Consider the following 27,826-nt stretch of genomic DNA (forward strand, 5'->3'; position numbering starts at 1 on the left):
TGACTTGAGATGTTTATTTTGGAGCTTTTTAATTTTTTATTTATTTTCTTAGTTCAACAGAGTGTATTCAACATTTCACTTCTATTTAAACACATTCCAGGGCTTCCCTGGTGGCTCAGTGGTTAAGAAGCCGCCTCCCAATACAAAAAACACAAATTCGAGCCCTGGTCTGGGAAGATCCCATGTGCCACAGAGCAACTAAGCCCGTGCGCCACAACTACTGAGCCTGTGCTCCACATTTACTGAAGCCCATGCGCCTAGAGCCCATGCTCTGCAACAAGAGAAGCCACCACAATGAGAAGCCTGTGCACCACAACGAAGAGTAGCCCCCGCTCGCCACAACTACAGAAAGCCTGCGCACAGCAACAAAGACCCAACACAGCAAAAAAAAAAAAAAAAAAGACCCTAAACACATCCCTTTAATGGAAAAATTAATTAATTCCCCTCCACGGAATTATTATTGACAACAGAGTGTATTCTTCTTCTTCTTTTTTTTTGGGGGGGGGGCGTTGAAGTATTAAAGGATAGCTTTATTACTTTGCCAGGCAAAGGGGTCATACTGGACTTCTGCCTCGAAAACCTATGTGTCCTAATCCAGGAGGATTTTTTCTTTCTAATCTTTTTTTTTTTTAACATCGTTATTGGAGTATAATTGCTTTACAATGTTGTGTTAGTTTCTGCTGTATAACACAGTGAATCAGCTGTACATACAAATATATCCCCATATCTCCTCCCTCTTGCGTCTCCCACCCACCCTCCCTATCCCACCCCTCTAGGTGGTCACAAAGCACCAAGCTGATCTCCCTGTGCTATGCGGCTGCTTCCCACTGGCTATCTATTTTACATTTCGTAGTGTATATATGTCAATGCTACTCTCTCAGTCCCAGCTTACCCTTCCCCCTCCCCGTGTCCTCAAGTCCATTCTCTACATCTCCATCTTTATTCCTGTCCTGCCCCTAGGTTCATGACAACCATTCTTTTTTAGATTTCATATATATATATGTTAGCATACAGTATTTATTTTTCTCTTTCTGACTTACTTCACTCTGTATGACAGACAGACTCTAGGTCCATCCACCTCACTACAAATAACTCAATTTCGTTTCCTTTTATGGCTATTCCATTGTATATATGTGCCACATCTTCCTTATCCATTCATCTGTCAATGGACACTTAGGTTGCTTACATGTCCTGGCAACTGTAAACAGTGCTTCAATAAACATTGTGATACATGTCTTTTTTTTTTTTTTTTTTTTTTTGCGGTACATAGGCCTCTCACTGTTGTGGCCTCTCCCGTTGTGGAGCACAGGCTCCGGACACGTAGGCTCAGTGGCCATGGCTCACAGGCCCAGCCGCTCCGCGGCATGTGGGATCTTCCCAGACCGGGGCACGAACCTGTGTCCCCTGCATCAGCAGGCGGACTCTCAACCACTGCGCCACCAGGGAAGCCCACATGTCTCTTTTTGAATTATGCTTTTCTCAGGGAATATGCCCAGTAGTGGAATTGCTGGGTCGTATGGTAGTTCTATTTTTAGTTTTTTAAGGAACCTCCATTCTGATCTCCATAGTGGCTGTATCAATTTACCTTCCCACCAACAGTGCAAGAGGGTTCCCTTTTCTCCACACCCTCTCCAGCATTTATTGTTTGTATGCTTTTTGATGATGGCCATTCTGACTGGTGTGAGGTGATAGGTCATTGTGGTTTTGATTTGCATTTCTCTAATGATTAGTGATTTGAGCATCCTTTCATTTGTTTGTTGGCAATCTGTATATCTTCTTTGGAGAAATGTCTATTGAGGTCTTCTGCCCATATTTGGATTGGGCTGTTTTTTTGATACTGAGCTGCATGAGCTGCTTGTATATTTTGGAGATTAATCCTTTGTCAGTTGCTTCATCTGCAAATATTTTCTCCTATTCTGAGGGTTGTCTTTTCGTCTTGTTTATGGTTTCCTTTGCTGAGCAAAAGCTTTGAAGTTTCATTAGGTCCCATTTGTTTACTTTTGTTTTTATTTCCATTTCTCTAGGAGGTAGGTCAAAAAGGATCTTGCTCTGATTTATGTCATAGAGTGTTCTGCCTATGTTTTCCTCTAAGAGTTTGATAGTGTCTGGCCTTACATTTAGGTCTTTAATCCACTGTGAGTTTATTTTTGTGTATGGTGTTAGGAAGTGTTCTAATTTCATTCTTTTACATGTAGCTGTCCAGTTTTCTCAGCACCGCTTATTGAAGTTGCTGTTTTTTCTCCACTGTATATTCTTGCCTCCCTTAGCAAAGATAAGGTGACCATATGTTCATAGGTTTATCTCTGGACTTTCTACCCTGGTTCCATTGATCTATATTTCTGTTTTTGTGCCAGTGCCATACTGTCTTGATTACTGTCACTTTGTAGTATAGTCTAAAGTCAGGGAGCTTGATTCCTCCAGCTTCGTTTTTCTTTCTCAAGATTGCTTTGGGGGACTTCCCTGGTGACACAGTGGTTAAGAATCGGCCTGCCAATGCAGGGGACATGGGTTCGAGCCCTGATGTGGGAAGATCCCACATGCCGCAGAGCAATTAAGCCTGTGCTCCAAAACTACTGAGCCTGCGCTCTAGCGCCCACGAACCACAACTACTGAGCCCATGTGCCACAACAACTGAAGCCACGTTGCACAACTTCTGAAGCCCGTGCACCTAGAGCCCGTGCTCTGCAACAAGAGAAGCCACTGCAATGGGAAGCCCACGCACCACAACAAAGAATAGCCCTCACTCACCACAACTAGAGAAAGCCCGCACCCAGCAATGAAGACTCAATGCTGCCATAAATAAATAAATAAATAAATTTATAAAAAAGAAGAAAAAGATTGCTTTGGCTACTTGGGGTCTTTTGTGTTTCCACACAAACTAAAATTTTTTCTTCTAGTTCTGTGAAAAATGCCATTGGTAGTTTGATAGGGATTGCACTGAATCTGCAGATTGCTTTGGGTAGTATAGTCATTTTCACAATGGTGATTCTTCCAATCCAAGAACACGGTATATCTCTCCATCTGTTTTATCATCTTTAATTTCTTTCATCAGTGTCTTATAGTTTTCTGCATACAGATCTTTTGTCTCCTTAGTATCTTATTCTTTTTGTTGCAGTGGTAAATGGGAGTGTTTCCTCATTTTCTCCTTCAGATTTTTCGTCGTTAGTTTATAGGAATGCAACAGATTTCTGTGCATTAATTTTGTATCCTGCTACTTTACCAAATTCATTGATAGCTCTAGTAGTTTTCTGGTAGCATCTTTAGGAGTCTCTATGTAGAGTATGTTATCTGTAAACAGTGACAGTTTTACTTCTTTTCTGATTTCGATTCCTTTTATTTCTTTTTCTTCTCTGACTGCCGTAGCTAAAACTGCCAAAACTATGTTGAATCATAGTGGTGAGAGTGGGCAATCTTGTCTTGTTCCTGATCTTAGAGGAAATGGTTTCAGTTTCTCACCACTGAGAACGTTGGCTGTGGGTTTGTCATATATGGTCTTTATTATGTTGAGGTAGGTTTCCTCTATGCCCACTTTCTGGAGAGTTTTTATAATAAATGGGTGTTGAATTTTGTCAAAAGCTTTTTCTGCATCTATTGAGATTATCATATGGTTTTTATTGAGATTATCATATGGTTTTTACCCTTCAATTTGTTAATATGGTATATCACATTGATTGATCTGCATATATTGAAGAATCCTTGCATTCCCGGGATAAACCCCACTTGATCATGGTGCATGATCCTTTAAATGTGTTCTTGGATTCTGTTTGCTAGTATTCTGTTGAGGATTTTTACATCTATGTTCATCAGTGATATTGGCCTGTAGTTTTCCTTTTTTTGGGACAACTTTGTCTGGTTTTGGTATCAGGGTGATTGTGGCCTCATAGAATGAGTTTGGGAGTGTTCCTCCCTCTGCTGTATTTAGGAAGAGTTTGAGAAGGATAGGTGTTAGCTCTTCTTTAAATGATAGAATTCACCTGTGAAGCCATCTGGTCCTGGACTTCTGTTTGTTGGAAGATTTTTAATCACAGTTTCAATTTCAGTGCTTGTGATTGGTCTGTTTATATTTTCTATTTCTTCCTGGTTCAGTCTCGGAAGGTTGTACTTTTCTAAGAACTTGTCCATTTCTTCCAGGTTTTCCATTTTATTGGCACAGAGTTGCTTGTAGTAATTACTCATGATTCTTTTATTTCTGCAATGTCAGTTGTTACTTTTCCTTATTCATTTCAAATTCTGTTGATTTGAGTCTTCTCCCTTTTTTTCTTGATGAGTCTGACTAATGATTTATCAATTTTGTTTATCTTCTCAAAGAACCAGCTCTTAATTTTACTGATCTTTGCTATTGTTTCCTTCATTTCTTTTTCATTGATTTCTTTTTTCTTTTTTTTTTTTTTGCGGTACGCGGGCCTCTCACTGTCGTGGCCTCTCCCGTTGCGGAGTACAGGCTCCGGATGCGCAGGCTCAGCAGCCATGGCCCACAGGCCCAGCCGCTCCGCGGCATGTGGGATCCTCCCGGACCGGGGCACGAACCTGCGTCCCCTGCATCGGCAGGCAGACTCTCAACCACTGCGCCACGAGGGAAGCCCTTTTTCATTGATTTCTGATCTGATCTTTATGATTTCTTTCCTTCTGCTAATTTTGGGGGTTTTTTGTTCTTCTTTCTCTAATTGCTTTAGGTGTAAGGTTAGGTTGTTTGAGATTTTTCTTGTTTCTTGAGGTAGGACTGTATTGCTATAAACTTCCCTCTTAGAACTGCTTTTGCTGCATCCCACAGGTTTTGGGTCATAGTGTTTTCATTGTCATTTGCTTCTATGTATTTTTTGATTTCCTCTTTGATTTCTTCTGTGATCTCTTGGTTATTTAGTAGTGTATTGTTTAGCCTCCATGTGATTAAACTATTCTTTACAGTATTTTTTCCTGTAATTGATATCTAGTCTCATAGCGTTGTGGTCAGAATAGATACTTGATACTATTTCAATATTCTTAAATTTACCAAGGCTTGATTTGTGACTCAAGATGTGATCTATCCTGGAGAATGTTCTATGAGTACTTGAAAAGAAAGTGTATTCTGTTGTTTTTGGATGGAATGTCCTTTAAGTATCAATTAAGTCCATCTGGTCTACTATGTCATTTAAAGCTTATGTTTCTGTATTAACTTTCTGTCCGGATGATCTGTCCATTGGTGTAAGTGAGGTGTTAAAGTCCCCCACCATGAATGTGTTACTGTCGATGTCCCCTTTTATGGCTGTTAGCACTTGGCTTATGTATTGAGGTGCTGCTGTGTTGGGTGCATAAATATTTACAATTGTTATATCTTCTTCTTGGATCGATCCCTTGATCGTTATGTAGTGTCTTTCTTTGTCTCTTGTAATAATGTTTATTTTAAAGTCTATTTTGTCTGATATGAGTATTGCTACTCCAGCTTTTTTTTGATTTCCATTTGCATGGAATATTTTTCCCTCCCCTCACTTTCAGTCTGTATGTGTCCCTAGGTCTGAAGTGGGTTTCTTGTAGACATGATATATATGGGTCTTGTTTTTGCATCCATTTAGCCAGTCTGTGTCTTTTGGTTGGAACATTCAATCCATTTACATTTAAGATAATTATCAATATGTATGTTCCTATTACCATTTTCTTAATTGTTTTGGGTTTGTTTTTGTAGGTCTTTTCCTTTTCTTGTGTTTCCTGCCTAAGAGAAGTTCCTTTAGCATTTATTGTAAAGCTGGTTTGGTGGTGCTGAATTCTCTTAACTGTTGCTTGTCTGTAAAGGTTTTAACTTCTCCTTTGAATCTGAATGAGATCCTTGCTGGGTAGAGTAATCTTGGTTGTAGGTTTTTCCCTTTCATCAGTTTAAATATGTTCTGCCACTCCCTTTAGGCTTGCAGAGTTCCTGCTGAAAGGTCAGCTGTTAACCTTATGGGGATTCCCTTGTATGTTATTTGTTTTTTTTCTCTTGCTGCTTTTAATATTTTTTCTTTGTATTTAATTTTTGATAGTTTGATTAATATGTGTCTTGGCGTGTTTCTCCTTGGATTTATCCTGTATGGGACTCTCTGCCCTTCCTGTACTTGATTGACTATTTCCTTTCCCACGTTAGGGAAGTTTTTGACTATAATCTCTTCAAATATTTTCTTTTTTGTTTTTTAAATATCTTTATTGGAGTATAATTGCTTTACAATGGTGTGTTAGTTTCTGCTGTATAACAAAGTGAATCAGCTATATGTATACATATATCCCCATATCCCTCCATCTTGCATCTCCCTGGAACCCTCCCTATCTAGGTGGTCACAAAGCACCAGGCTGATCTCCCCGTGCTATGCAGCTGCTTCCAACTAGCTAGCTATTTTACATTCTTCAAATATTTTCTCAGACCCTTTCTTTTTCTCTTCTTCTTCTGGGGCCCCTATAATTCAAATGTTGCTGTGTTTAATGTTGTCCCAGAGGTCTCTGAGACTGTCTTTAATTCTTTTCATTCTTTTTTTATTCTGCTCTGTGGCAGTTATTTCCACTATTTTATCTTCCAGGTCACTTATCCTTTCTTCTGCCTCAGTTATTCTGCTATTGATTCCTTCTAGAGAATTCTTAATTTCATTTATGGTGTTGTTCATCATTGTTCATTTGCTCTTTAGTTCTTCTAAGTCCTTGTTAAACGTTTCTTGTATTTTCTCCATTCTATTTCTGAGATTTTGGACCATCTTTACTATCATTACTCTGAATTCTTTTTCAGGTAGACTGCCTATTTCCTCTTTGTTTGGTCTGGTGGGTTTTTACCTTGCTCCTTCATCTACTGCATATTTCTCTGTCTTCTCATTTTAACTTACTGTGTTTGGGGTCTCCTTTTCGCAGGCTGCAGGTTCATAGTTCCCGTTATTTTTGGTGTCTGCCCCCAGTGGGTAAGGTTGGTTCAGTCACTTGTACAGGCTTCCTGGTGGAGGGGACTGGTGCCTGTGCTCTGGTGGGTGGGGCTGGATCTTGTCCTTCTGGTGGGCAGAGCCACATCTGGTGGAACACCTGTGTATCTTTTTTTCTTTTCCTTTGTGCTTGTCTAGTTTCACTTGAAGTGCACCCTGCTCTTCAGACGAGAGTTCCTAGTGTGAAACGGCTGCACCCATCACCTCAGCTTGGCAGCCCATCTACCGGAGCACTATGCTCCACACTGCAATTGATCTGGAAGGATTTGATCAGGGGTTTTATAACAGTGGTTCAAAGGTGGGGTCTCTGACAAGATTAGGGTGTGAGCCGGGCCTGCACTCCTTTAATCTCATCTCAGGTCTCCTAATCTTGATGATCTTCTCTGGCCCCTTCAATCCTGCCTCAGGTGGTTTGTTGGCTACTCCTCCATTGATTAGCAACTGCCCTTTGGAATTCAGGGAAGGTCATGGATGCTGGAGTCTTGCCTTGGTTTGTAGAAGCCAAACCTCTAGATGGACAGATTAAGGGAGTGAGCATGTTGGGAAAATCCAGTCTCAGTCTTCTCACTTGCATACCCACATAAGAAAGACGAAGAATAAATAAAAGGAAGATCATTTAAAATCCAATTTAGTGTGAATTTTGTTTTAATCTTGTGTCTTGAAGAGATGCAAATTCAAAGGAAAAAAAAGATGGAATTCACAGGTAATTCAGGGTATGGAGAGCAGCTCACAATAAGGAATCCAGAGTGATTATTCCATTTGCATGTGAGGTTAGTGGGTGGACTTTTTTTTTTTTTTTTTAATGATTCTTCTGGCAATTACTGTATTTGATTTCTGGAGCTTCAGTGGAGGGGGCTCTGTGTAGAGGAGCTGGGGGCCAGCTCTGTCCCTCCACAGAGCATGGTCATTCCCATAAAGTGCCCTTCTGGCTTGGAGCACCTGGGTGATAGCAGGGCCTCCGGAGAGGGGTGGCCAGTGGCCGAGAATGGAGAGTTTTCCTTTCCTGCAAAGCAGGATTAATAATCCATCTTGGAGGCTTTTGAAGTGCACAACTCTTCATTGCAAAGGAAAATGCATCTGGACACCAGCACTTCTGGATAGTGGTGCCCAAAAATCACCCAGTCGAGCACTTTCGATAGAGCAAAGCCCCAAGATTTCCTAGAGGTATATATTCTTCTTTATAACTTAGCCACACTCTGATGATTGGCAGCAAAAGATGTATTAACAATGAATAAATGGTAAAATAAAAAATTCCCAGAGAGACTAGAATTTATGAAAGAAAAGTCACAATACAGGTCTCATCTTACTCAGAAAGAGTTTGCAGGTACTGACAAACTCTTGGTATGGGTAAAAAAAAAATGTTTTTAAGGGTAATCATTACAAGAATAGAAAAGAATTAAGATGATGATTGTCCTAACTACTTGAAGAGAAAAAAAGAGCAAAGCAATCTCCACCTAGCAAATGTCAGGAAAGAAAAGAATGGAACAAGAAACCATGTAAATAGAAAACAGAAATTAAGATATCAGGAATAAAAGCAGATATATAAGTTGGTCTCAGTGTCCATGAATGGTTTAATTACCCTGTTAAAAGAACAAAGCCTCTCAAAGTAAATCTAAGAAACAAAATGAAATTTAGTTATATAGTGGATACAAGAGAGTTATCTAAAACAAAACAGTTTTCACAAAGGTGCCTGAACATAAAGTCAACACAGAGATGTACGAAGAACCAGCAACAATCAATTAGAAAATGTAATGGGAAAAGTATCCCATTCATAATAGCAATAAAAGTTATAAGATAACTAGATAACCTAGGAAATAAACAGAACAAAAAATATGCAAAAGCTAAATTTAAAAATATATAAAAATTTACTGAAAGCTAGAAAGGAAGACCCAAAGAAAATTAGAGACTTATTTCTGAGTGAGATGATTCAAAACTGTAAATGTGGTGACTTCCCTGGTGGTCCAGTGGCTAAGACTCCACGCTTCCAATGCAGGGGGCCCAGGTTCGATCCCTGTTCAGGGAACTAGATTCCACATGCCGCAACTAAGAGTTCTCATGCCGCAAAAAAGATCTCACATGCCGCAACTAAAGATCCCATATGCCACACTAAGACCTGGTGCAGCCAAATAAATAAATACATAAAATTTTTTTAAAACTGTAGATGTGTTATTTTTCCAAATATTAATCTAAAACATTAACTCAATTTCAGCTCATCTCAATGGGATCTATTTTTGAATTTGACAAATTATTCATACAGGAAAATAAATGTGCTAAAAATATATCCAAGGAAAAAATTTAAAAGAATAATAACAAGACACTTACCTTAAAAGGTATCAAAACCTACTATAGGGGCTTCCCTGGTGGCACAGTGGTTGGGAGTGCGCCTGCCGATGCGGGGGACACAGGTTTGTGCCCCGGTCCGGGAGGATGCCGCATGCCGCGGAGCGGCTGGGCCCGTGGGCCGTGGCTGCTAGGCCTGTGCGTCCGGAGCCTGTGCTCCGCGGCGGGAAAGGCCGCAGCAGTAAGAGGCCCGTGTACCGCCAAAAAAAAAAAAAAAAAAAAAAAAAAAACCTACTATAAAGCTACAGAAATTAGTACAGAAATGGAAGAGACTAGAGAGTCTAGAAACAAACCTATGCATCTAAGGGCATATGGTATATGATATACGTTTCAATTCAGTAATGTAGAGAAAGAATGGTCAACTAGAAGCTGAAAACTCAAATGCCTATAGAAGCCAGGTAAGAGCATAAATGAGTGAAGCAAGGACGGGGTGGGACTGTGGCTAACTGAAGAGCACATGCCCGTATGTGACAGGGGAAAGGCCTAATTCTGTGCTGATAACAACTATGCAAGAATTTGCTGCCAGATTCTTTGGCTTTTTAAGAGAAATTAGAAATAAGGACATAAATAAAAATCCCTTAATTAAAAAAATTTAGTAATTAATTCAAAGTTTAAAAAAACCTGTATGGGCCCAATAAAATATGAGTGCAGGCCCAGTTCAGTCAGTAAACTACCAGGCTTACTTGCTCATTTATTCAATAATAAATGGTCTATAAATCAAGTAAAGCTAGATCTTTACATCATACCACATAGAAAATTAAATTTCAGATGGACTAAATATCTAAATTTATAAAAAGCATACAAGGACCTTAAGAAATAGATTTACTTACATAATAATACAACAGCAAAACCAAAAACAATAAAAAGGGAAATGGCTTAAGCAGGTAGAGAAAAGTATTATAAAATCTGTTAAAATCTTATCAGCTTTTCACTACCCTACTTTGAACTAGGCCAAAGTCTCTTTTCAAGGGTAAGACAAATTCTCAGTCAAGTTACCAACTTTTAGCCAAGTAGCATGTCATGGCAAGACAAGACAGGCTAAGCAACACAAATAAAGGATACAAGTATTCCTTACCAATTGATCATTTTTTATATTGTGATTATAACCAAGGTTCACTGTAAACACCAGTCTTTCTGTCAACTGTTCAATACCTGAAAGTATCTCTGGTCAATTAGGGTCTGCTGCTGGTTATCTTTGCTGGGCTCATCTTTTCCCTCTTTGTCCTCAGCCTTTTTTTGACTGATAAGATCCTGTAATCTAAAGGGGAAAAAACCCAAGATAATATAAAATGCTTTACTAGACACTGGATTAAGATGACAAAATAAGCCAATGATCCAGCTACCCTCCCAAAAGCTTTGTCACTTTCCATATATATGCGTGTTTATGTGCATGCACATACACGCATATATGCATACATAAATTTTTTTTTAAATTTTAAGCCATGTTGTCACTGGAAAACAAGAAGACCCTCTTAACAGACACAATATAGAAGGAATCCCTGAAAACTAAAGGGATCAGACGGATGAAGAAAGTTCTAACCATTCCCCAGCACTTACAAAAAATAGCATAGGAAGGAACTACAGTAAAGGGTGAAAGCAACTTCCAAGGTACTCCACGCTTGATGCTGTAGGTAAGGGAATCAACAAACAATGGGTAGGGAAAGCAGTTTGGGCACTGCAGCAGCAAGAGCTAGGCAGTTTGGTCCTTCCTTCTTCATACTCCTCTTGTGCCAAAGAGAAGACAACAGTGATACCTGCCAGTCAAGAGGGCATGAAAACCCAAGAGACCATTGTCCCAGGTGGCTGGCTACCAGAACTCTGGGGGAAAGTCTCTTTGTCCAGAAACCTAAAAACATGAGTGTATCCACCTAGTAGCCCTTCTCCAAATATCTCTGAAGTCAAGGCTGTAGTAAACATTTCTCCCCCACCCACCATGCCTTAGAAAAAAGTTTCTTATTAAACCCACTTCAAATTAACCAGTATGCCTATCAGTTTCCTGTGGAATGCTGACCCATTAAACTGATTCCATGACTCTCTAATAAGCTTTACTTGCTGTTTGTAAAATAGAATAGCAACATTCTATCGTGTCATTTGCCTACTAAAAAACAGTGGCTTCGGGCTTCCCTGGTGGCGCAGTGGTTGAGAGTCCGCCTGCCGATGCAGGGGAAATGGGTTCGTGCCCCAGTCTGGGAAGATCCCACATGCCACGGAGCGGCTGGGCCCGTGAGCCATGGCCGCTGAGCCTGCGTGTCAGGAGCCTGTACTCCGCAACGGGAGAGGTCACAACAGTGAGAGGCCCGTGTACCGCAAAAAAAAAAACAACCGTGGTTTCTCACTACTTTTAGAACTAAATCCAATCTCCTTGGGTTAGGTTTGAACTTCTCCATGCTGGTAGTCCTAACCCAGTATTCCTCCGGACTCCTTTCTTACCTCATCTCTTATTACCACCTTACAATTATCTCCTTCACTCACATGTATTCCCCTTGATCTTCACTCAACTGCTTTTCTCTGCTCTCTGGTGAGCATATGCCAGAAACAAAATAAACAGAATTAGCTCTAGATAAAAAGTCAACCTCCTTCCTCTAATAGACACAGAGACCTCACAATCTATTTTCCACTTGACTTCCCATCTATTTACCATATTCACATATTTGACAGTTTTGCCTAAAGGCAGTGCCAGGAGCATACTGTCTAGAATACAAAAGTGACACAGAAAAGCCAACAGCTCTACAGTGGGACTACAAGTAAACTGACATATCTGAATTTAAATGTTAGTTAACCTTTCATTCAGGTGGAAAAGTTTAATTTATCAATGAACTGTTTGCAAGTATGATTAATAAATATTATACTATGTATATACAATATTTTAATGGCCAGTATAGTAACCTGAAAATATATATCATTGCATGTACTAGCTTACAGTCACTCTGGGAAATGAAATGTGATTCAATTAATTAGGTGAATAAAGAGATACCCTCAATGTAATAATGATAATAACTAACATATATTGGGAGCCTGGTGATGACGATAATTAGTATTTATTGAGAAACTCTCTATGCAGGAACTCTTCTAAGCACTCACATGTATTAATTTATTTAATCCCATTGTTTTTCTAAATTTACAGAAGGTAAGGATTAGTAAAAGCTAGGGATTCATGGGGAATTGAACTTTGGTTCACCTAGTCTAACAGTAAATATTTGCCACAGCATAATACTCCTGAAAACTTTTGTATTCTGCAAAATCACACATGTGAAAATAACAGGGTTCAGGAGAAAAGTAAGTGTTAGCAACCAGACTATTTAAAACTGATGCAGCTTTATAACTAGACAACTAACAAAAACAATAATTGGTGCCTCAGGAGATAAGTTAGACAGCTCAAGTATGTCTGGAGGTTGCCTCAGGCGATATTACAAATGCATAGCCAACAGAGCAGAAATGTTGGATTGAGGATGCCAAAACTATGAAGATGGAAGTGGAGCTCCTGGCCAAAGAAGCCGAGGTTAAAATAGGTGAGGAAAGAAGTGCAACCTGCCTCCAGCCTATAGTCTGTCTAATGCTGAGGGTCAGGGAGGGAGCCCTGGGTGCAGTTTCTCATTTTAAATTTTCTTAAGACAGATCTGAAAGGGCAGATGCCTATGTATTAGCAAAGCTTTCCCCTTCCTGAAGTCTACTATACTGCTATTCTAACTCCTTGTACCTATGAAAAAAGTGCATGTAAACAATGCAACTTCTATGTTATACTATTAATCATTCCCTTATTTTCCAATTGCATTATGACTTAATTGGTGTTTTAGAAACCCATGTTTGAACAGAATATGCTGTACTCAGAAATATTCCAGGGTTGTTTTATAGTCTCCAGAGTAGTGAGTAGAGCCTGAAGGCCATAAAAATCTCCTAAAATGGCTAATTCTTTACATACTTAGCAGACACCCATTCCACATAGCTAGCAGCAACAGCTATGTTTCTTTGTGGAGTCCGGGAAATCCAGAAAACTGTACTCCCAACTTAAAACACTGTGTTGATAAGTTTCTATGTGCAGACACTTTATAGCTTTTACCTGTGTCTGTTGAAGCCTTTCCATAATCTCATGGCAACTCCTGTTCTGGAGTTCTCTTTGGGGGATGGATGGGGGAGCCTTAACTAAAACACTTTTTCCACTCTGACTCAGTATTTTTCCACTTCCTGCCCTTCCCCTAGGCCCATGAAACAACAGGAGTTATCTGTGCAGCATGTCACTGATTGACCCTTACCTGGTGCCATTCTATGGGGAAAAATGGAACACCAAGGAGCCAGTCCTCTTTTGGCCTCTTTCTTATATTACTGCAGTAAGTCAATAAAGCCCTGATTGTTAATTTCATTTTGGCTCATTGTCCTAACTGACCACCTCAACTCCTGTCAGCTCAGCACTAGGGTGATGAAATTCTGATTTTATTTCCTTCTAGCAAAATATAAATACCACTGAAAAATTAAATGGAATTAGTGTAGTAGCTTTGGTTATCTTGCACTGGCAGACCTATTTGATCACTTCCCAGCAACAGAATTTTATAACCAACTTGTTTGTAATATTAACTCAAACAAGAAGCTTTCCCATGTTAAATTAATTTGATATTGAAGACTGGTTAGTTGAAAGGTAACTACAGACTAAAGAAAAAAATTAATTTTCTCTAGTTATAAAAGGCAAAGAGGGACGTCCCTGGTGGCACCATGGTTAAGAATCCGCCCGCCAATACGGGGGACACAGGTTCAAGCCCTGGTCCGGAAAGATCCCACATGCTGCGGAGCAACTAAGCCTGTACGCCACAACTACTGAACTTACACTCTAGAGCCCGCATGCTGCAACTCCTGAAGCCCATGCACCTAGCCTAGAGCCTGTGCTCCTCAACTAACTAACTAACTAAATAAATAAATATCTAAAAAGAAGGGTTGGGGGAGAGACTTTCCTCTCCTTTTCTTGTAGCATTTCCTTTGGAAAACCTGTAGTTATAAATCCTAAGAAGTATGTAGATCTTGTTAAAATTTACGTAAGCCTCCTGCCAATTTTATATCATAGCAATGTCTTTCTTGGGAACCTTAGAACCATCTCTTCAAAGGTGGACATCAGGGAAGAGGGTGCCTTGTCTCCTTTTCCCTGTTGGAGCTTAGCCTATGCTTCTGGCTCTAAATTGTAACTTCCTCCTTGTCATGAAGATACAATACGTTTCATTTTTCCTTTGGCTAAAGACAATTCCATGCATGTAATGGACTGCATATCTGCCTGGCTATATTAAAGGGTGAGATTTCTTTCAGTCTTTGAAATCTCTTTAGCAGATTGTCTCTAATGCATACTGCAGTCTGGCTGGATATTTATTCCAACTGTTATATAAAACTGTTTCTTTTTTTTCCTACATATGTGGAGAGGATTCACTGGGTTGACAGGAGATTTTTTTTAATTTTTTGAATAAGTCATACTTTTATTTTTCAGAAGCGAAAAGGACAAGTGGCAACTTGCCTTTGGAAAATACATTAATATCAGAGTAATAAGGTATCTATGTCATAGAGACAGTAGCCTAAGAAAGCCTGTATTACCATATAAATCTCAAAGTTCTATTAAATAAATCTCAGAATAATATGTTTTTAACTGACACAACAAAACAAAAACATCAGCAACAACAAAAAATTAAACAGAATCCATAATGTGGTATGTGAAGACGGAAAAAGGAAAATCTGGAAATCTACACACTGAGTTCTCTATTAAAATCAAGGAGGCCCAAATCTGTTTCTTTTAAACAATATTCATGGATATAACTGCGTTTTTCTAAATGTCTCATAGGTAATACTCAGTCTCGTAAATCTGGTTCCATAATAATCTATAATGTAACTACTTCCATCTGAAGGTCCAACAATCTGCATTGAAATAAGAATGAAATCAATTAGATTCCCAATTCCACAAAATCCTACAGTGTAAAACTTTAACAAACACATTTTGGAAAGATATGGGCTTAAGAAAACCAATTTCGTTTCCAGTAAAATGTGTTTCATTGCCACCAAAATCCTTACAAGTTATGCTAGGTGCTGGAAAACATGGAACATGAGCTGTGTAGTTTGTACAGTTAACTGGTTCTTGTGTAGCATCATTTATTTTTGGATCTTTACAAATATATTGTCCCACTTTGAGGTCCTCGCACTTAAGTGACTCCTCACTGCCGCCGGCGGCAGCTCCCCAAGGTCTTGTGGTTACTGACACAGCCCACAGGACAGCCTGGAGCCGAGCAGCAGCAGTCTCGGAAGCAACTGGCCCGGAGGGCCAAGCGGCCGCCATGCTGGGGACCGGCGCATCCCCCTGGAGATTTTTATTTTTGATTATTTCCCTAACATCACAGTAGTTCTTTGAAAAAAATATTCTACCTCTGCCCTGGCAGAAAATAAAAATTTGAAAATTTTTTACGCTGAAAAAGTTTTTTTCTTTGGGTGTTCTGTTTGGTTTTAATTATCAGTGTGGTGATTAAGAGTGTGAGCTTGAGAGTCCAAATGCTTGGGTATGGATCTGATTTCTTTCCAAGTTCTTCCACGTACCACCTCCTGTGCGATATGGGCAAGTTATCTAACATTCCTAATTCTCTGTTTCACATCTAGATACTACAAAAGTTCCAAACTTAAAAACAAATTAATGATAGATTTTTTAAAATTCCAAATGTAAACGTCTAAAAAACACAAATCCTTTATTCAAAATGCAAATCATTTCTTCAAAATTCAACAGAAATATATAGCAGGGATTGGTTCTGAATCACAATTTTAAAGTCTAATAGTGAAGTCACTCTAAAAACCAGTTCCCAAATGAATAACAAAAAACATATACACCATCAAATCTCATTATTCATGGTAGTTATACTCTATAAAGTCACCATGTACACTGACTTAGTGAAGACTGAACCACTGCTGCTAGGGGAAATACAGGATCAGGTTCCTACATGCCTCTGGTCACATTTTCCTCAACTGATCAATATATATAACCTTGTTTTGTGTGTGTTAATGTTTATAAAGACATCTTTTTAAATAGCGTTGTTTCATCAACATTGGACTCATGGCGAACAGCACTATAGCGCGTGCCTAAATGAAGTTTCTCTAACACATGTATATTCTCTGCAAGGTCCGTCACAGCCTTCTTGTGTGTAGAATACTACACAGCACTTCAGTACCATGCTTGGGACCATCTTGGAGAAATCACCAACAAAAAGCAAAAAATGAAAAAATAAAAGCGGCATATGACAGCAAAAAGCATGACTATTTACATTATGAAAGCTACAACAAAAGGGCAGAGCATCACCTTGTTCAGCAGCTGACAATGTGTACACTGGGCACATCCATGAATGATTGTGAAAGTACCACCACTACTGATTTGGGGATCAAAAACAAATTCTAGCAGATAGGCAAATTCACAAATACGCGATCTGTGAATAATGAGGAAATGACTAGATATCTCTATGAATATATGTGCATGCCTTTATGTGTGTGTATCTTCACTGATACATTTACATTGAAGTCCGAAGAGTCCTTTGAAGGGGATCAGGCCACTCCAAAATATGCCACTTTGAGGGATGGCCTAGCGCTTAGGATTCGGGCTTCACTGCCGTGGCCCAGGTTCAATCCCTGGTTGGGGAACTGAGAGCCCACAATCCGCATGGTGTGGCCCAAAACAAAAACAAACAAAAAACCCAAAATATGCCACTTTGACATAAGAAATGTTTTAAGCTAAAGGAACTTGAGAAATGGCAGGAGCAGGAAGGACTCTCTGACCTCCCCCTTCTCCCCCTGAAGCAGACCATAAGACCCTCATGCAACAGGTGCCCTCCCTGTACCCAGAGGAAAGGAGCATCTTTATCTCTGAAGACGAGGAATCTGAATTTCCCCCAGTTTATTACCCTTAGCTCACACCCTTTTGTACTATCACATTTTCCCACAACTTTCTACTCTTCATCAAACCTAGTAGTAAAATGCTCAAGCTTAACAGTTTCTTCAAGCCTTCATTTCTTCTCAGGTCAGGTAAAACTTACATTAAATAAACTTACATACTTTTCTCATGTTAATCTGTCTTTGTCAGTTTAATTTCCAGGCCCAGCCAGAGACCCTAAGAGGGCTGAGGAGAAGTTCTCCTCCCCCACACCTTCTCTGACTTTTTATCTCCCTTACATCCTCCTTTTCCCAGCTGCTCCTTGACCAGTTTTCCTATCTCAGTTAATGCCCCAACAACTACCTAGTTATTCGGGACTAAAACTTAGTCTTGATGTTTTGATTTTTTAAGTTGACTCTTGATTTTCTCCCCCCCTCAGCTGCCTGTATCCCCAATCCATCACCAAGTCCTATCAGTTCTATCTCCTCTACTGCTACCTTCGACCATGTCACTACCACGTCTTGTCCAAACTCATACAATAGCAACTCTCACACTATTTCACCTTTAGTACTTATACTATATCAAAATTGTCTTATTTATTTCTTCATTGCCCTTCCCCCTTCACATAACCTTCATGAGAGCAAGAACCTTTTCCATCTGATTTACCACTGTAATTTCAGTATGCAGAATGCCAAGCAGATAGGAAGAGGTACTACAGGTACCTAAAATATCAAGCAATAGTAGGAAGGGAAAAAATATTAATTGAATGAATGAATGCAACCTTTCCAAACCTTCCACTTCTCTTTTCTTTTTTAGTTTTCCTTCCTTAATTTAACTCAATATGTAATTCCTGGATGGCCAGAATACTTCCCTTTCACTGTGGCATGTGCTGCCATAAGAAGGAGGAAACAGCTGTCACTGAAAATTGAATCAACATACGCTAATACAACTGATTTAATGCATCTAATGCATATTTTAACTCATGTCATTTTAAAAATATTTCATCTCAATGCTCACTGCACTACTTCAAGTCCCATTCCCTTGAATCAAAGAGTACACATAGCTAATCTTCAGAAAATACTATCACTGTTTGAAGACCAACTTTTTGAAACTCCTCTGAGTACATGCTTTTCAAAGTCATAAGAGAGAGGTGGTGGATATGAATGGCACACTGCATTCATTCTGGTATCTTTAGTTTTTCTGTTTTTTTTTTTTTTTTTCTGGTACGCGGGCCTCTCACTGTTGTGGCCTCTCCCGTTGCGGAGCACAGGCTCCGGACGCGCTGGCTCAGCAGCCATTGCTCACGGGCCCAGCCGCTCCACGGCATGTGGGATCCTCCCAGACCGGGGCACAAACCTGTGTCCCCTGCATCGGCAGGCGGACTCTCAACCACTGCGCCACCAGGGAAGCCCCAACCTTTAGTTTTAAAATACGAGGAGGCTATATATTATTCATGTCATAACTACCACCAACAAAAATTTGGGCCTTGTCACCTCTAATTTCAATGATTCTCTTGCAATTCCTCCATGACTTCCAAAGACAACTTTCTAATTAAAATCTTTGCCTTTTATTATATCAGACAATTACCTTTTCCTTGTTCTTATTTAAGATGCATATACAGCCAAATCCAATACAGTAGAAACCTTTAAAACTGTGGAACCAGAAATATCCCTTTTTAATGTCACTTCCCCCCATCAGCCTGGTAATTTTGAGCCACGGTCATTATGAGGTAACCTGACAGGTAATAAAAATAAATAATAAGATACAAAATCTTAATAAATTTTTAACTTTGGTAAAATATAATTACTTGATGTTTTCCTTAAGGGCTTTCTCCAGCTTCTTCACCTGTTGTTTATAAAGTCTTAATTCATGCTGTGTGGGCCTGTAGAAGATAAATCATGTTGAACGCACTTATTTTTATTTAATAAAACTGTACCGTAAAGATATTTAATAATAAACAATAGTGTATACCCTGTTACTTGTCACAAATATGCTTTAAAATTCTTAAACTATTTCATGATTGCTGGGCTTCCCTGGTGGCACAGTGGTTAAGAATCCGCCTGCCACTGCAGGGGACACAGGTTCCAGCCCTGGTCCAGGAAGATCCCACATGCCACAGAGCAACTTAGCCCGTGCACCACAACTACCGAGTCTGTGCTCTAGAGCCCGCAAGCCACAACTATTGAGCCCACGTGCCACAACTACTTAAGTCCACATGCAGCAACTAAGACCCAACGCAACCAAAATAAATTAATTAGTTAATTAAAAAAATATTTCATGACTGCTAATGAGGTATTTATTGGCTATTGTGTTTCTTCTTCTGTGTATTCCCTGTTCAAAACTTTCTACCCATTTTTATTGTTATTAATCTATTACTTGTTTTTATAGTGAATTATCTCAAATGTATGGACAAGAATAGAGAATAGTAAGACAAATAGTGCTGTGTCCACCCTTCAAGCTTTATCAAAGTTGAATGGTAATTTGTTTCAAATATTTTAACTAAAACATTATACATGTACTTAGAACTCCATGTGTGACCCTGATTACTGTCATTGCTCTCCTTCCCATACCACAGGTAACCACTATCTGAAATTCACTCTTCATTCTTCCCATTCATGTTTTATAAATTTTCACCTCATATTTATATAACCATAAATTTACACATTATTATGTGGCAGGCTTTTAAACTTCATAGAAATGGTTTTTACTGTAGGTATCAGTCTCCTCTCCATTAAAGTATAAGATTTACAAGAACAAGATATTTGTTTTGCTTATTATATATTATACCAGAACTTAAGGCCATGTCTAACTTACAATAGGTATTCAACAAATATTTGTTGAATAAAAAAGTCTCAGCAGTGTGCATTCCTTATTACTCTCTGTTAACAGGTAGAGTGCCATCCTTTTGTGGTAGTATGCTGTACATAAATAAACCTTTCTATTGTATACCATTTAAACTTTTTAATTCCCCCCTTCCCACAACACAGGCATATGATGAGGTAATAAGACATTCTAAAGTAATTTGGAAAAAAAATTAAAATAAAAAATAAAGTTATTTGGGAAAGGGAAACCTGCTGGCATAAGACTGAATATGTTCTGAGTTCCTACCCAGTTTTATCTTCTTCCTATTTTCTCACTTCCCTTGCCTACATATGTATTTTTGCTCTTTCCATGATATGAAAGACGAATGACTAAAATAAGTATGAGGTCCCCAACATTAGTTTTAGAGTAAAGGGAACAGAATGATTTATTTAATATTCAAAATTCCAGTTTATGCTTAAATGGAAGTTAAATAAAAATGACAAGTTTCTCTCACCTGGTTTCCAAATCTTTTTGGAGATTCAGCTTTTCACTTAAAAGTGCATCTATCTTAGATTTCGATTCCTTGAGTTGATTCTGTAATGACTGCAACACATTTCATAAAAATATAGTTAACTTTCCTGGGAGATTATTTAGATTATCATTTTGCTCTATAAAAAAAGTATTTATCAGTCATATAGCCCCCATACCATTAGAAGGCCTTTATAAGTGGGTGAAGCACTCAGACTTCTGTAGTCTTCTTCTGACTGACTTTCATCTTCTTTATATTGCCTATGAAAAGATACATGCAGTGTATTTATGAAAAATTTATCTTCAAAGAAAAAAAATCTAGCTAACAAAAATTAAATCAATACAATAAGGGTTTGATAACCTAAACATGAACTAAAATTTAACCTAAAATTCCTACTTATTCTCACAGAAAATGGTATTAGAACATAGTACTTACTACCTAGTACTATAGTATATATTTGTTCACTAATGCCTTAATTGGAAGCTAAGATCCATGAAGACTAGAACTTTGTCTTGTTCACCATTGTATCTCACTGCCCAGAAAAATATGGGGCATAAGAGGTGGTGAAAAAACACTTCTTGAATGAATAAACAAACAAAGCATATTGTTTTTTTCCTTCTAGTACTTTTAGGTCACCAAAAAATTTATATCAAAAAATGCAGGGACTTCCCTGGTGGCGCAGTGGTTGAGAATCTGCCTGCCAATGCAGGGGACACGGGTTTGAGCTCTGGCCTGGGAAGATCCCACATGCTGCGGAGCAACTAAGCCTGTGTGCCACAACTATTGAGCCTGCGCTCTAGAGCCCACAAGTCAAAACTACTGAGCCCGCGAGCCACAACTACTGAGCCCGCGTGCCACAACTACTGAAGCCTGTGCGCCTAGAGCCCAAGCTCTACAACAAGAGAAGCCACCGCAATGAGAAGCCCACGCACCGCAATGAAGAGCAGCGCCTGCTTGCTGCAACTAGAGAAAGCCCACGTGCAGTAACTAAGACCCAGCAATGAAGACCCAATGCAGCCAAAAATAAATAAATAAATTTATTTTAAAAGAAAAAGCAGAGTATAAGTGGACAAGGCCACGGACTTAGTGGCCCTGATTCAAGTCTTGACATCACCATTAACCAGTTGTGTTATTTGGGTAGGTCAGTCTCTCAAAATTTGTTTTCTCATCTATAAAACAGAGATAATTTCTGTCACATCTACCTCACAGAATTGGTGTTAAAAGTAAAAAAGATGTCAAAGCATTCTGTGAGCTATGAAGTACTAGAAAATCAGTATTAATGTTTTTAAAAATCCTGATACACTAACACAGGGCTGTCCGATACGGTAAACACTAGGTACACACGGGCAATGAGCACTTGAAATATAGCTAATGCAACTGCAGAGCTAGACTTTTAATTCTATTTCATTTTAATTAAAATTTAAAAACTGAAGCAGTGTAAAATATTCTTCTGTTAAACATGACTTTATGGTTTAGGACTACATACCACTACCATGCATCATGTTAAGGTATTAATGTTGTGGCCTAGTTGTGCACTGGGTGCGTGGGTGGTTTGTAGTACTATATACTAACACACCACCAGTCTAGTCAGTATCAAAGGATTGATTCAGTTAGAATGATTTTTTTTCCTATGTACCAAGATAACATTGTAAGGTGTTTGTTATGATACTATAGTTATGGTGATGCCTATATAAATCATAATTGATAATTGGTATAGTTATTATTTTAATTATAAGAACGAAACTTTTTTAGTTTAAAAAATAATTATGGACAGATTTTTAACAGAATCAAGTGGAGATGATAACATCTGAGACAGTACAATAATTGGAACAGTAAAGAAAAGAGACTGAAAGAACGTGTGCCACAAATTTCCTAATGAATGCTACTATAATTTGCTGCAGAACAAAATGGAAAAGCTGTTCGTTCATGATACAAAAGAAAAAAAACAGATAAACTGGACTTCAGTAAAATTAAAACATTCTTGAGCTTCAAAGGACACCATCAAGAGAAAAAAGAAAACCCACAGAATGAAATAAAATATTTGCAACTTGTATCCAGAATTAATAAAGAACTCTTACAATTCAACAATAAAAGACAAAAAAGTCAATTTAAAAATGGGCAAAGGATGTGAGTAGGCATTTCTCCAAAACAGATATGCAAATGGACAATAAGCATATAAAAAGACACTCATCATTAGTCCTTACGGAAACACAAATCAAAACCACAATGAGATATCTCTTTAGGATATTCACAAAGTTGTGTCACCATCTCCAGGATCAATTTTAGAACATGTTCATCACCCCGCTGAGAAATACCATACCCATTATCAATCACTCCCCATATCTCCTCTCTGCCCTCAGTCCCTACTCCACTACAATCCAATTTCTAGGCAACCACTCATCTACTTTCTGTCTTTATGGACTTGCATATTCTGGACATTTCATGTAAATGGAATTGTATATTTTGTGATGTTGTGTTGCAGCAGAGTAGGGGCTCAGGGCGGGGAGTGATTGCCAACGGGGTTTCTCAATGGGGTGATGAACATGTTCTAAAATTGACTGTGGAGATGATGACACACTTTGTGAATATCCTAAAATCATTGAATTGTGTGCTTTAAAATGGTGAATTTTATGGCATGTGAATTATATCTCAATAAAGCTGTTATTTTAAAAAGTTGTTATATAAAAAATCTTTTAGGATAATAAAGTAGATAACGATAGGATGCATTTTCAGCAAATACATAATGAACATATTAAGAAGTTTCCTCTCAACAGTCAAAAAAGAATGAAAGTCACCGAAATCAAAATTAACCATACAACAAAAACTTTTAAAATAATTTTTTAGCAAAATCTGAGCTTATAATTTTGGCCACCTATAAAACATTTTGAAGTTTTGCGCAAAAACAGAAACTGTCCTTACATGAAATAAATTATTTGTTATGGAAATTTTGTTGGAAAATTATTAGAAAACAAAAGTTATTTTTATAAAAAAGTGAAAGATCCTCAATTAAGCCCATGAACAACTGCCTGGAGAACACAAGACCTTTCTTATAACATCAAAGATGAATTGATTTAATTTTTAAAATTGCAAATATGTTTCTTTATCTTTAGATGAATCATATCTCAATTAACACTTTGGGAATGTTATGTCTCAGAGGACTTCCAGATTTACCAAGAAATGTTGACAATTAGAGGTCTTAAAATAAAAATATCACACTTATGATGTGTCTTTGAATTTTACATATCTATCAAAGAAGAATTTCAGCTAGATATGAAAAAATCATTTTTTTCCACAATGGAAGGTGCTCTAGCTTTGTAACGTCAAAAATCCAGATTTACTGGAATGTTCAAAAGACTGATGTTTCTCATTGCTTTGTTATACTGTATAATACTTATTAGAAATGTGCTCAGTTTTCTGAAGCAGACTATGACAGTGTCATGAATATAGTTGTTAAAATTGTACAGCACCTGTGTAAATGCTATACCAGTTTGCAGAACCACTGAAACAAAATGACTTTAACAATCTTGTGGTTTTTGCCAATGCTTATTGGTTGAGCCATGGAAGAGTTACAAAGACTAACTGTACTGTTAACCTGAATTCAATATTTTCTTGAAACAAACAAAAATGCTTGCCAAATGCTCAATAACCAAACACAAAAATGGTAGTGTGGTTTATGTTTTTTCTTACCAATATCACTCTACATATGAGTAAGCTAAATTTGAAGCTCCACAACTACAGAGCTCACGCAGTCTGGAGCCCATGCGCCACAACTAGAGAGAAGCCCATGCACCACAAGGAAAGATCCCACGTGCTGCAATTAAGACCCGATGCAGCCCAAAGATCCCACGTGCTGCAACTAAGACCCGAGACACAGCCAAAAACAAATAAATAAATAAATATTTAAAAATAAAATAAAATAAAAATACATTTGAAGCTCCAAAGAAAGGAAAAGCGTATTTGTGACAAGCTAATAGGTTATGAGAATTTACAGTGAAATAAAAACTTTTCATAACACAAATCAGTATTGACTTTACACACATTTTCTAATATTATGGTAGAAGATTTTAGTTTTAATCCACAGTGCATATAAATTGGCTGTAAAAACTACAAGAAAACTTTGAAGGACTTCTTGTTGCTACTGACTGATTTAGAGCTGCTTTTCAGTTTTGCAGTACCCTTCTGAATTAAACAGAAGAGTTAGTGAAAGAAGAGTTAGTGAGTTTAAGTTGGGTATAGTTTTCAAGCAGATATGTCTTTAATGCAGTCAAACCAATTATTCTAAAAAAGATGAGCCAGTTTTGTAAATGTGGATGTAAATATTAAAGGAAAGAAGTTTTCTGTACTTGATTCAGGTGCTAGAAAACTTTTAGGTATGTATAGAACAATTTGAGTACATAAGTCTATTTTTGAACTAGGCTTCGTGAAATCTAAATACAGATCAAATATTTCTGATGAAAATTTAGTATCTAAAGTGAGGTGTGCTATAAATTAAATATATACCATATTTCAATGACTTACAATGAAAAAAAGAGTGTGTGAAATACCTAATAATGTCATTGATTACGTGTTGAAATGATAATATTCTGGACATTCAATAAACTATATTAAACTATATTTCATTGGTTTATTTTTACTTTTCAACTTGGCTAAATGAAACTGCGAAATTGTATATGTGGCTTGCATTACATTTCTGTTCGAGACAGCTGTACTAATATATCCCTCAGACCTTCTTCTAAACCACATGCTAGCCTTGAACAAATGACCATTTTAGGAAAGGTGACTAAAATAAGGATGACTGAGTAGCCTCTATATAACAAGTACTAAGACAGATGTTTTATGCAAACTCCCATCTCACAGGTGAGGAGTTTGAGTAGTTATTTAACTTGCTCAAAGTCACTCAAATAGTTAACAGTAGTAGTGAGATTCACATTGAAATCTCTCTGGCTCCAAAGCCTATGCACTCACATCACTCCCCATATGTATTCTAAAATACCTGCCACTATGGCTGTACTTGTTCTCAAGAGAAACCTAATATATGAATATAGTAGAGGAGACCAATTTTAAATATACGCACACCTAAAGGGAAATGAGTTTCAGTAAAGAATCCTCACTTTCTTTTCCTGTAGTTCTTTATTTAGCATTGACAGATTTTGTGGTTTTCTTGAAGTAGAAACATAATTCTAAGCATCCACAAACTCTCATTTGGACATGGGATCCCCACAGCCAAATTCCTCCCACCCTTTCTCCAATGGCCTCCAGAAGCCTCAGGAGGGACCCAGTGTTGAAGATCATGCTCCTTAGGGGTGGAGAGAAAGAGCAGAACTAGAGAAATCCTGTGTTTTATTTTCTTCCTTAATCCAAATCATGTTCAGTCAGAGGTTAACCTCAAATCCAACTGCCTCCATTTCCCAAGACCAATTTAAAAATTTCTATCTAAAAAGAAGGATGGAATTAGACAAGGGGACTTCACTTTACTAATTCATTATAGAACTATTTTCCTTGGGGTAACTTTCCAAATGTCTCTGACATCTCAGAAGAAATTCAATCTGAGGCCTGTAGGTTTTATTCCTACGTTACTTTCCTTGGCTCTTTGATTTATCTACCAAGCCAGGGAAATACTAATAGAAAAAGCCAGCAATATATTCCATGTAATCTATAATGATTTATTAATCTATATTACCATATAGTGATATAGTAATCTACAGTAATATATATTTCTGGGTAAAGAAAAGTAGGTAGGGGCTTCGCTGATGGTGCAGTGGTTAAGAATCCATCTGCCAATGCAGGGGACACAGGTTCGAGCCCTGGTCCGGGAAGATCCCACATGCTGCAGAGCAACTAAGCCCATGAGCCACAACTATTGAGCCTGTGCTCTAGAGCCCACATGCCACAACTACTGAAGCCCACACGCCTAGAGCCTGTGCTCCGCAACAAGAGAAGCCACCGCAATGAGAAGTCCGCACACCGCAACGAAGAGTAGCCCCTGTTCGCCACAACTAGAGAAAGCCCGCACAGCAACAAAGACCCAATGCAGCCAAAAATAAATTAATTCAATAAATTAATTTTTTTTAAGTAGGTAAAGTAACATAGCTGATAGCCTATTGTTTTAAAATTTACTTTTCCTCTGTTTCAGAGGTTATACCATGTTTGCAGTTTTCTAAGATTTCCAACTGCTTAACACTTGTATTCAAATATCTGCTGCCTTGATTGCAGCTTCCTTTGCTTTCCCTGAGTTTTCTCATGTATGGAGGCAGAAAGGAATACCAGTCCATAGTATTCAGAAACTGCCTTTCACGAGCTCTCTGGAGGCCTTCTCAAGGCTGCGCCCTAAAATGAGGGTCCAGATGGTGTGCCATAGGTGTGCTGTGCAAAGGGATTACAAATGCGCCAAGATATTCATCTCTCTCAGCCCTCAGGACAACTGGCCAGACCCCAGTGTGGTACACAAACATCACTTTCTGTGTTTCATGATGAGAAAAACTTTGGACAACACTGCCCTTAAAAAGTGGGTGCTAAACAGAGGGCTTCTACGTCTGCAAGAGGCCCATGTCCCATCTGTCTTCTTCCTTTGGTCTTGCTCCCCTAGCTCTACAGGTGTATACGTCCTCCTCCTGTGCTTCCTGTTTATCCCACTTAGGCCTCCAAATCATAGCCCATCTTCCTTCATTTTCCCTTCTCTTTCGCCTTCTTTTTTTAGTAATACAATACTTGTCAGTTAATTCTCACACCCTCCTTTTAGAGTACTCCTGCTTCTTCAGGTGATACTAATATCCTATTTGTAGATCTCAAAATCTACCTTGAAGTTGCTACAATCTATCAAGTTAGTATTTACTCTTAGAAAAGAGACTGATAAACTTTGTTCAGTCAATGAACTATGAAAAACTCTCCTCAGGGCAGACTCTTCATCACTGTAAAGTATAAATGACTTCTAATTTTCCACCTGTGAGAACATTATGTATAATGCAGCCCCTATTTTCTTCCTATATCCTTCTCCCTTAATGAGACATTCAATCCAAGTATCTGACCTGAGTGTAGTTTGCACCGGCCGAAGTATTATATTTCACTTCAGCTAGACCAGTGATGATAGGATTGCTAAGCAAAAAAGTAATTCCTTTCCTCCAAGGTCCTCATTCCTCAATCCCAGATTTTCACTACAAATTCATGACAACCAGATTCAACACCACCACCCCCAATGGCCTCAATCCTTTTATTATTTTTAACTAGAGAATGCCAGTTTGCACAACTTCAGAGGCAACCTCTCACACCACATTCTACACAAGACATTTCAGTGATGGCTACACTAAATCTTCTCTACTCTTACTACAAATCCCAAATGTTCTCTCTTCATCATCTAGATTGGTGGTCAGCAAACTGTTGCCT

At 38.4% G+C, this 27,826-nt stretch overlaps 1 protein-coding gene and 1 pseudogene across 7 annotated transcripts in view; both read right to left on the bottom strand.

Annotated features, from left to right (window-relative positions):
- CEP70 (centrosomal protein 70) overlaps positions 1-27,826 on the bottom strand; it is an 82,001-nt gene that overhangs the window by 11,612 nt on the left and 42,563 nt on the right. For all 6 annotated transcript variants that reach the window (XM_082625132.1, XM_082625133.1, XM_082625131.1 and 3 more), the window contains 4 exons: positions 20,625-20,706; positions 20,432-20,520; positions 18,923-18,997; positions 10,401-10,506 (listed from right to left, as the gene is read on the bottom strand). In XM_082625132.1, coding sequence (XP_082481258.1) covers positions 10,401-10,506; positions 18,923-18,997; positions 20,432-20,520; positions 20,625-20,706 — 352 coding nt within the window. The remainder of the gene's footprint in view (positions 1-10,400; positions 10,507-18,922; positions 18,998-20,431; positions 20,521-20,624; positions 20,707-27,826) is intronic.
- LOC309806357 (TM2 domain-containing protein 1-like) lies at positions 14,513-15,555 on the bottom strand (annotated as a pseudogene). The gene has a single exon. The product of its transcript is annotated as a TM2 domain-containing protein 1-like (transcript).

This window comes from Mesoplodon mirus (assembly GCF_964341445.2).
Source record: "Mesoplodon mirus genome assembly, chromosome: 6".
Lineage (NCBI taxonomy): Eukaryota > Metazoa > Chordata > Mammalia > Artiodactyla > Ziphiidae > Mesoplodon > Mesoplodon mirus.